General features: G+C 41.4%; 1 protein-coding gene across 1 annotated transcript; it reads right to left on the reverse strand.

Annotated features, from left to right (window-relative positions):
- Nucleotides 1-7,628: 7,628 nt before the first annotated feature.
- LOC145017660 (uncharacterized) lies at nt 7,629-10,420 on the reverse strand. The gene has a single exon (XM_078975653.1). The coding sequence runs from the start codon at nt 10,347-10,349 to the stop codon at nt 7,653-7,655; it is 2,697 nt and encodes an 898-aa protein (XP_078831779.1). The 5' UTR covers nt 10,350-10,420; the 3' UTR covers nt 7,629-7,652.
- Nucleotides 10,421-10,629: the final 209 nt, after the last annotated feature.

Raw genomic sequence — 10,629 nt, forward strand, 5'->3', positions numbered from 1 at the left:
CTGAAAAAGGAAAAAGAAGTGGTACAGTGTTTGATGGATTGAGGAGTTAGGGTTAGGAGTTTGAGAAACTCCCCCTCAGCCATTGTGTGTATTGGTGATGGTTAGTATGTGGTTGGGAATTCAGGTCGGAGGATCGCCTGTAGGGATCGGGTGAGTCAAAAGGAAGATCTTGAGAACTGATAGCATGGGGTGCTTTCGCACTAGCAGTCAGAAGTGGAAAGTGTTGTAAGACTACGGAGCAGCCGTAGCATTCCCTAGCAGTCAGCGGTGGGAAGTTTTGTAAGACTACGAGGCAGATGTAGCATTCACTAGCAGTCAGTGGTGGAAAGTGTTGTAAGACTACGGGGCAGTCGTAGCATTCACTAGTAGTCAGTGGTGGGAAGTGTTGTAATACTACGGGGCATGCCGTAGTATTCACTAGCAGTTAGTGGTGGAAAGTGTTGTCAGACTACGGGGCAGCCGTAGCATTCACTAGCAGACGATGATAGAAGGTGATGTAAGACTACGGGTAAGTCGTAACATTCTATAGTAGCTTCGTTGGCAGAGTTGGGGTGAGGCCCTTAACTCCTAGTGATCAGGTAGGAATCAGGAGTGGGTAGTGGACGAGAATGGTAGGAGTTGCCTGTATAGCCCTAGAGAGGTGAGACCTTGGGAGAGGCCGCTTTAGGATATAGTTGGGTGAGACCCGTAGGCGAGGCCCGTATGAGAGTAGCAGTGTAGGTGAGACCTGAGAGCAGGGTTGCTCAGTAGTATGGTTGGGTGAGACCCGTGGGCGAGGCCCATGCGAGAGTAGTTAGGAAAATAGGACTAGAGGGATAGAGGCGAGTGAGACCCGTGGGCGAGGCCCACTAGTTTTAGCAGCACAACTGGGGACCTTAGTGTCAAGATAGGGGATCGGGGATCCCAGGAAATTGTAGTGCCTGCATGGTAGAATAGATTGAGCAGTTATAGGTGGTTGAAGTTTCTTCGAAAGTCGCTGGAAGCGACTAGTAGTTGTGTTGAGTCAGCAATCGGTGGGAGCCGGTAATCCAGATATTGATAGGTTGATCGGGACCAGGGTGGTCTCAGTTCATCCGGAAGCCAGATGAGGAATAACAGAATTTCCAGTTGGTAGCAGTGCGGGTATGCAGAGTATGGTGGAATTCAGTTAGTTGACTGTGGGGTGCTCGAAACCAAGTTATAAAAGAAAGAAATGGCCAGTGGATACTAGCGATAATGACCCGTACTGGAAGTAGCGGGAGTAACGGATTTGGTGAAGATATGATCTTCACAGTGGCAGAGGAAACATATGGTTATGGAGTATTGCCTTGGGAAGGCAAGGAAATCGTGCAAGGAAAGAAGGGGTGGACCCCTATGGGGTCAGTGCAGTAATTGGAGAGTACCAGAAGAATTGTCGGTTGAGTAAGTTGTGTTTCCAGAATGTTCAGGGTCAGGGTGAACCCGAGATTTTTATCCGTAAGGATTTATGTTAGTCTGAATGACCAGGCGGAAGACCAGCGAAGGTAGGCAGCCGGGGTTGGAGTAAGTAGTAGGGTATTGGAGGCAGATCGCAGGCGGTGGGTCATAGTAAACTTTGAGGATGAAGTTTAGTTTAAGTGGGGGAGAGTTGTAACACCCAAATTCTAGAAGGCCAAGAAAGGAAAGAAAACCCTAATTTCAAGGGGCGACTCGGCGAGTCCAAGGAGGAACTCGACGAGTCCGAGCGGGATCCGGGTCGAGGAGTAAGTGACCGACTCGGCGAGTTGGCCAAGGGGACTCGACGAGTCTGGTTTGTGCGAGGAAAACCCTAAACTCGGGACTTGAAGCCTATTTAAACGTCTCATTCTCTCCCCTAGGGTTCCTTTACAGTCTCTTTCACCCAGAACATCGAACCCTAAGCCCCATTGTTGCTCATTCAAGCTTCCAAGCCATTTTTGGGTGATTTGAAGGAAGAAGAAGAAGGGGAATCATTGAAGCTTCAAGGATTGGCATTAGATCTAAAGATTAGGGAAACTTTCTGAGTTATTGAAGGTATTAAGTCGTTTCTCTCCTTTAGATCTATTATGGTTGTGAGTTTTGGGGGTTTTCTAGCCATGATTAGCTACCCCTTTTTTTGAGTTAGAAGCCAGATCTGAAGTTGCTACTTCGGATCTAAGCATATTATGGTCTTGAGAAGCATAAAGTATCTGCCCTTGAGTTGATTATGGAGCCTCTTTGCCTTAAACCCTAGTTTATGGTGTATTTTTCCCAGATCTCCTTCTCTACACGTAAAGTTTGCAACTTTATGTGAGGAATAGGCTTGGGAAGGGTAGATCTATAGTTTGGAGTCCATGCATGACTCAAAATTCCTCTGCATGTAAGGAGATCTGAATGGACTCGGCGAGTAGCATGAAGATTAGGAGCAACTCGACGAGTGGGATGAACAGCTCGTCGAGTCAGATGAAGATTGCCTTGTACTCGGCGAGTCTGCTCTTGGACTCGGCGAGTCAGGTCGTGAAACCCTAAACCCTTCTAGTTGAGACTCAAATCAGTGAGTCGAGTGAAGACTCGGTGAGTTGGACAGGTCAGGACTCGGAAATTGGTAGACTCGGCGAGTCAAGTCGCGAGAGGAAGGACTCTGAGCATATGAACTCGGTGAGTCAATAGGGTGACTCAGAGAGTAGGGTTGACCTGAAAGGTTAACTTTGACCAGGACTTTGACTTTGACCAGAGTTGACTTAGTTGACTTTTGGGGGTCAGTTAGACTCAGTGTCGCATTGATAATGGTAGTTCGTGGAGCAAGGGGAGCAAGAGTTCAGAGAGTTGCCGGGCAGCAGTTAGTGAGATCATCAGCAAGTTCAGCCAGTGCAGGTGAGTTTCCCTTTGTGTGAATGGGTCTAAGGGCATAATGCCGACCCATGTAGTTATGAGTAGAAGGCCTGGGGGTTAGCCCTAGGCACAGTATGCTAGTATGATATTCAGGACGAGGTCCATTAATAGTGGGCGGGTGCCCAAGGATTTGTTTATATGATAGTTTATACTTGTTGTCTGTGTGATACATGTATGTGCTTGGTAGGGAGGTGAGTGTGGGCGAGGTCCCGTAACTCACCAATAGCAGAGTGTAGATGGGGTTCCACATCTCATTAGTAGTAGAACAGGGGTGAGGCCCAAGTTAGGGAAGGAGTGAGAGTGGGCTAGGCTCGTATCTCAGTACTAGTAGGAGCGTGGACGGGGTTCCATGACTCATCAGTAGTAAGACAAGGGCGAGGCCCAAGATAGGCGAGGCCTTAGGACATGATTTGTGAGTATATGTTAGCTTATGTGTTGTTATATGCTTATGTGCTATTATATGTTAGCGGGCGGGGCCAGTGACAGGCGAGGCCTAATTGAAACAGATCTGTATCCGAGCGGGGCTCGAAGCCAGGCAGGGCCTGGAGCGGCGGGGCCGTTGTAGTGGGTAAGGCCCGAGGTAGGGGGCGAGGCCCAAAATAGCGAGCATGGCCTAGTATGTGCAGTATGTGGTTATGCATGGTATGTGGTAGGTTAGGGAACTCACTAAGCTTCGTGCTTACGGTTTTCAGTTTTGGTTTCAGGTACTTCCGGTAGCGGAGGGAAGAGCTCGGGGTGATCGCATAGCACACACCATAAATTAGACAGCCTGTGAATGTTTACTCTGATAACGAATGGTCTTGAATTTTGGGTCGTTACACAAACATGACCCGATATGGTATATGCGGTTGGAGTTGTTAGTCAATACATGCAAAGTCCAAGAGAATCAAATGGTGTTGCAATCAAGCACATCCTACGGTACTTACGAGGAGCAACATGATACGGTTTCAAATGGTGTTGCAATCAAGCATATTCTAAGAGTTGATAACATGTCGGCTATCGAACTAACGAAGAATCTCATTTTTCATGGAAGGAATAAACACATTCACACGAGGTTTCACTTTATTCTTAATTGTGTTGAAAATGAAAAATTGGAGGTGGAGTACATTCCCAGTGACGAACAAAAGGCGGACATTCTTACGAAACCATTAGCTCGAACCAAGTTCAAGGAAATGCAGAACTTGATCGGGATTGAAGACGTCTCTAGAAGGACTTAGAGATTCAAGGGTGATTGTTGGAATCCTAAGTTTGAGGATCAAACAATCCAATTTAGGCAATCTAGTTTTAGTAAACTACTTTACAAGTCGGTTCTTAGTTTCCTAATTACAATCTAATATGTGACAACCCGATATTTCAACTCTTTGTAATGGCCTAATAGGTCAAGTATTGTAAACATTTTTTTGAGTTAATAAAATTAACTTTGATAATAAAATGTCCAAAAAGTTTCTATTTAAATTCTTCTATGTTTAAATCTCATTAAACCATGATCGTACGTAAAAAGAATGCCCAAATCCGACTTTGTATATTGAAGTTATGATTTTTCAAAGTTCAGCTTAGCAACAGACAGCTAAAAACTCGAAACGGAGATCGAGTGACATTTGGCCGGAATGACCTAAACGAGAATCGAAGGTCTCGACAATGGTATTTCAACGGTAAAAAGTTTGGCAAAACCGACGTCAGATAAAGAAGTTATGAATTTTTAAAGAGATTCCTTAATCACATCATTTTAATAAATAAATAATAAAAATAATTTCGGAATTTGCCAACGGAATCTAAACGAAAGTTGTAGATCGTAGTCTCACCTTCGCGGGGATATAAAGAACGTCGAAAACGGAGTTCGTATGAAGGAGATATGAATTTTTGAAGTTTGATAAATAATTTATATATAATTTTTATTAAAAATTCGGTATTATCCGAAGAGGAGTTAGCCTAGGGCCGAGGTACACGCCGCGTACCCTCGTAGGCCCCGCGTACTCGAGGGCACGACCTCGGATCGTCCACGTCTCCCTATGCGAAGCTACCCGATCCGCCGTCCCATCCGACCCGCTCCATCCGAAATACGTAAGCGATGACGTACGGGTACGCGCTGCGTACGCCCGTACGCCCCGCGTTCGGAGGCGGTTCAGCACCCCTATAAAAAAGGGATGCGAGCCTTTCCGAAAAATTTGTTCATTTTCTCTCTTTCTCTCACGATCTTGCCTAGATATCCGTGCCCGTTCAAACCCGAAGCTCTGGTCTTTTTGCTCAAGTCCCGAGGGTCGATTTTACTCCCGAGATTCCCGAGAAAAATCCGTTTCCCGAGACGAAACTCTGCCCGGTTTTCGATCTCGCTATCTTCAAACCTCCAAGTGAGTTCATACCCCTTTATTCAACCTTTGAAATGCTTTTAAATGTTTAAATACTTTATTGGGGGGGGGGGGGGGGATACACGTTAAACACTTATAGTTATTGCTTCGATCACATGTGATTGCATTAATCACATGTGATTAATAACTAGGAAACCAATGATTTTATCACTGTTCAAACTGTTTTACTTCAAAATGTTTTACAAACTCTTTTACTTATCAAATACTTTATTGTAAACTTTGTTTTACTACCTATAAATTTGCATGCCCATATATGTATAACTGTATAAATAATGTTTAAAGGGCTTAGGAAAGCCACCTGTCCTATTTCCTTTTCCTCGATTTGGATGTGGTCTGGTGGAATTTCGGGTGACCATCCGAGGGTCGTTTCAATATTAGATATATATCATATATACATGTATTGACATAAAAGTACTTCCATATTCATACTTATCAGCACCTCGTTAGTAAGTTACCATCGGGGTAACACGGGATCATACTACTACAATTTCTAGATCAACGAGTCAGTTCATTCAGGAGTCAATACTTATTACTAAGAGAACATATACAACGATACTAGAACAAGTAACATTATATTGCATATACACGAATACGTTAACAATTGTGATCCACTGTATGGGAGCATGTCTTAATTGACATGACCCGAGTTGTAGCCAGAGTCTCTTGGAGGGAGAGCGTGAGTTTGCGTATAGATCTATACTGGATTGACTATCCTACACCTCGCTGCTAGCTACAGTGGGACCGATAGGTCTGCGGGTGCCAAACGTCATACCTTATTTTTCGACTATACGTTGTCGATGTTACCAGTCGATAGTATGGTGCAATTTATCACACGATACCTTAATATAAACCCGGTTTAAGGTAGTTAGTACAACAGTAGTTCATATAAAACAAAACTACCGTACTACAATAATTTACCCATTACATTTTGGTGATAACCTCACTTAAACTTTAATGTACAAACTATATTTTGTTAAATGATAGTTACACTTGGGAAATTACACACTTTTACATCAAACGAGCATACAAAACAGTTAAGCCTTGGTAGAGGGCTACTTTAACAGAAAATATAGGTTTTTCTGAGAGATTCAAACTTTTACAAACACTTACATACATTTACAACTCATACTTGCGACAGGTTCAAACGTTTTGATAACAAACCTCGACACTAAAATACTTATGAATTCACCAGCTTAATGCTGATAAACTCTTTCAAAATAACTTGTATTCTCAGGTCATCAGTAGACAGGTACCGATGCTAGCTTTTGAGAAGATGGAGCGCATTCAAGACTCATCATACTATTTTGATTTACATTATATTTTTGGTGTCTAAAACTGTACGGAATACGCTTGTATTAAAATTTTATATTTAATGCAATGGATGATGTTGTTTGCTTATTTACATTTACTGTGTTGTGATACTTTACATGACGTCCTCCGCCCCATAACGTTCCCGCCATTCTTGGTTTTGGGGTGTGACATAATACAAGTCGATCATTAGATCTATATATACATATCTTAATCGAGTTTTAGGATTAAGAATTCATAATTGTAACACAAATGTTTTGAGTGATTTTCCTTTTAATCAAAGAGTTTGTTTGATTAATTGTGTCTCAATTTTATCTTGAATATGACTGTGTTAACCGAGAAAACGAAGACAATGCCACTAAATTAGGTTTGATAATTTCTATACGTACCCCCAATGTTGTGTAATAGTGTTTGTGCACCCTCCTCATGTGACACTATATGTGAGTGAATGAGGTTACTTACAACACAGCTCTTACACCCCATTCCCGAGTTTATCAAAAGAAAAGAAAAGAAGAGAAAAGAAGGTCACGAGAGAAAAGAAGAGAAAGGAAAGGAAAACAAAATTTTCTTTTGTGTTCCGAGTTGGAGATAAATGGAAGGAAAATTAATCATTTTCTTCTTTCCTTCCAAATCCTCCCAAATCAGAAGGAAAGATAGGAGAGAAAGTGACCCTTTCATTTTTCTCCACTTCCTTCCTTTAATGAAACTCGGGAACATCAATTTTTTTCATTTTCTTCTCATTTCACCCATTGTTTTCCTTTCTCTCGTTAAGTTGAACTCGGGTACGGGATGTTAGCTCTCCATTGGATTCAAAACAGGGCGTCTAGACCAAGGACATTGTTAGTTTAATCATTGCCGCCAAGATGATTCGATGAAGGGCCTTACAAATGCAATTATTTGTCTTTCAACAGCATCACTAGCAGTTTTTATAATTACCTTTACGTAAGTAAATTATCGTAAATTATGGTGATTTATCGACTACATTAATGAGTATATAGTAAGCAGATGATGCAAGAAAATACAAATTTAGGCTTTGGTTTGTGGAACTGAAAAATTTGACTCTCTATTACTACTTCCGAAAAAAATAACTATTACAAACACTAAAACTTTGCGTACGTAATCATTAATAAATTACTCATTGTTTACCACAGGCACCATTTCATATTCAACAGACTCCTGGAATCTCTTTGGAAGCATAAATCGACCACCAAAACGTTGCTGCAAGAACACAATCACTGCAAACACAAATCCTCCACAAGCAATGGACACATCCCAAGAAGTTGAGTAGAAATCTGCTCTTGGATTTGCATACAGATAGAATCGATCAAATTGATGACTGATGTTCTTTTGACCCCTATAAAGATCATACGCATGAGGTAGTAATCGAACAAAAGTGTTCCCTATATAAAACAAATAAGACAAAGCATTCCCTTTTGAAATCTGAAAAATGTTAAGAACGATTTGTGGAAACAAGAATCCATCTAGTGTTAACCCCGCATAAGACCTCAAATCACCCCAGATTGATCGATTACTTGAGATAATGTAATCATTGTCAATCCACTTCGCTAGCAACATGATCAATCCACCACTTATATAAATCGGTAAACAGATTACAATACTCCGTATCTCATGATTCCAATGTTTCTGTTCGTCATTCCCAGGTTTTGAATTCCATGTCAATTGGAGGAGACGGAATTGCAAAATGAAAGCTACCATTGTCACTATCCTCACAATCACTTCATTCACTTCAAGCAATCCACCACTTCCCCCGAGTGGAATGTTTTGAGGGTAACGAGTGTTTGAAAACATTGCCTCGAAATTCAACACTAAAGGAACCATGTACCCAAGTGTAAGAATCACCATCATCAAAATCGAAATCAATGGAATCAATTCTGGATTCTTTTTGACATGAAAGAGTTGTAGCACGATAAATAAACACGAAAGTGTCACTGAAATCAAGTCCATGATGATTTCCAAATCCATTCTCCATATCGATTCTTTCGCTTCGGTTTCAGTGTAAGTGAGAGAAACGATACGTAAAGGATCAAAGTACAATGCATCTGATCTTTCACGTAAACTTTGTATACTTCCTTTAATCAAAAAGCTTCCGTTATTCCGTTCGATACGTGGGAATCGGAATCGCACCATAATCTCACAATCGAAAGATTCATTTCTTGATTCCTTGCTAGATGAATTTAGATTCCTACAACCAATCATGCAAAGTCTTCCCGTTTGACTATCGTAAAACCCTTCCGCTGAAATCTCGACTTTACCATTGTTGGTAGAGGGTAACAACGGAATCCCGCTTTGCAATTCCGATGTTGAATTAACAAACGGACGGAATGTAATCTCGTAGCTAATGTTCATCGGACCGGTGTCACTGGTGGTGGCTGGGGGTGATGCCGCCTGAAATGGATTAGAATTTGAAGTCACCACCGTATGTGAGTTGTAAAACTGATTCCCGACAAAGATCGGAACTGCAGAGCCGGTGGAAACCATGTTTCCGTGCTTCACAGACATGTCGAAAGTCATATCCCAATTATACCCTGATGGGTATGAAATCGATCCCCAATTAGGAAACTTTCTTCCAGGGCAAATCCGTCTTAATTTCTCCAATTTTGTAAACTCATACTTCGATCCATAATGATCGAAACTATGATCAAAGCTTTGAAACTTAATCGTTTCAAAGTACCCGACATCATCGGCTTTCTTGGTTGACCAAATTTGACCTTCGGTGGTATGTGTGTTCATGATTGATCGAACTTCAGGGAAATATAAGGTCAGCCTGACTGAACAATCTCCGACATGAGCACTTCCCAAAGGATCAGTTTGATTCAAGATATGGCAAGCTAGTATGCAAAGCTCGTTGTTTGTTCCATTCCATGTTCCCTCTCCAATTAACGTTATATTTGGATTAAAAGATTGATCATAACGACTATTCCTTCTATCTTGAAATTCCAATAAAAAACGTAACTTTTGTTCATGTGGTGAACATTGAATCGCATATAACGATAAAAAAGAAGGCGAAAACGGAAAGGAAAGTGGGTGCCCAGTATCTTGATTCTCCAACTTGAAAGTCTTGAATTGATCTCTAAAAATCGAACATATATCTAAAGATTGCATACTAGCTACCGAATGTTCTTGAGTAAAATTACCGTTTTGCCCATTACACTCTTCGGTAGAAACCAACGAGTAATTGTATTTGAACTGAGCTACACGAGGGAACCCCATCATCGAAATCGGCTCGAAGTAATCAGAATCTTGAACGGAAGCCAAACTCTCCAAGATTCCACTGACTAAACTATTATTCAAATTTATAAACCTGGCGAAATTAAGTTTAAGAACAGCGTCAAGTTTAAGAGGTTTACCCTTTTCGGAAAACCAATGAGCGGATCCCACCATACAAAGCTTGTTAGTGGAAACTGACCAAAACCCATCTAAGTAAAACACCAATGGACGATAAAATCGTGAATAATTAGAGTGGAAAACGTAAATATTTGACGAAATGAATCTTAGTTGGGCTTGAATTTTGTATGTGTCGAAGGTTTGTGTTCTAAAGAGGTTGCTTGTGGGTGTAAAAAGGATGGATCTTTGTGAGGGGGAATCAGGGCCGAGAATGTTTTGACCACCGGTGTAATGACTGGTTACGGGTTCAAGAAACGGGTATCGGGTGAATATGTGGGTGGTCGGAATGGCTTCCGGAGCAAAGGAATTACAGTGATCGGAATAGGAGATTGTTTGAGCTGAGGAAAGGACTGTTGGAATGAGGATGAAGGTTAGGATGAAGATGGTGACGAAGGAATTGGATGGAAAGAGTGAAGGATTCATGGCTGGAATGGAATTGGAGATGGGAGGTTTGGTTGATGGTTGACTTGGTTTTGATCTTATAATGTGATTTTCAACTTTTTATAATGGGTTTAATTGCTTAATATATTGTGGTGACACCTTCCAAGAAACTAAGATTGGTTTTGACGGGGTTAATGAAGTGGGGTTAAAATTGTCAAAAAGAAATTATCCACAATACTTATGTGAAATGTCCTCATCATATGTATATTTTAATTTTTTATTTTAGGATTCTTGGATATTTCGATGGATTTTTGTGGAATTC

Source organism: Lactuca saligna, chromosome 9, assembly GCF_052625555.1.
Source record: "Lactuca saligna cultivar CGN05327 chromosome 9, ASM5262555v1, whole genome shotgun sequence".
NCBI classification, from domain to species: domain Eukaryota; kingdom Viridiplantae; phylum Streptophyta; class Magnoliopsida; order Asterales; family Asteraceae; genus Lactuca; species Lactuca saligna.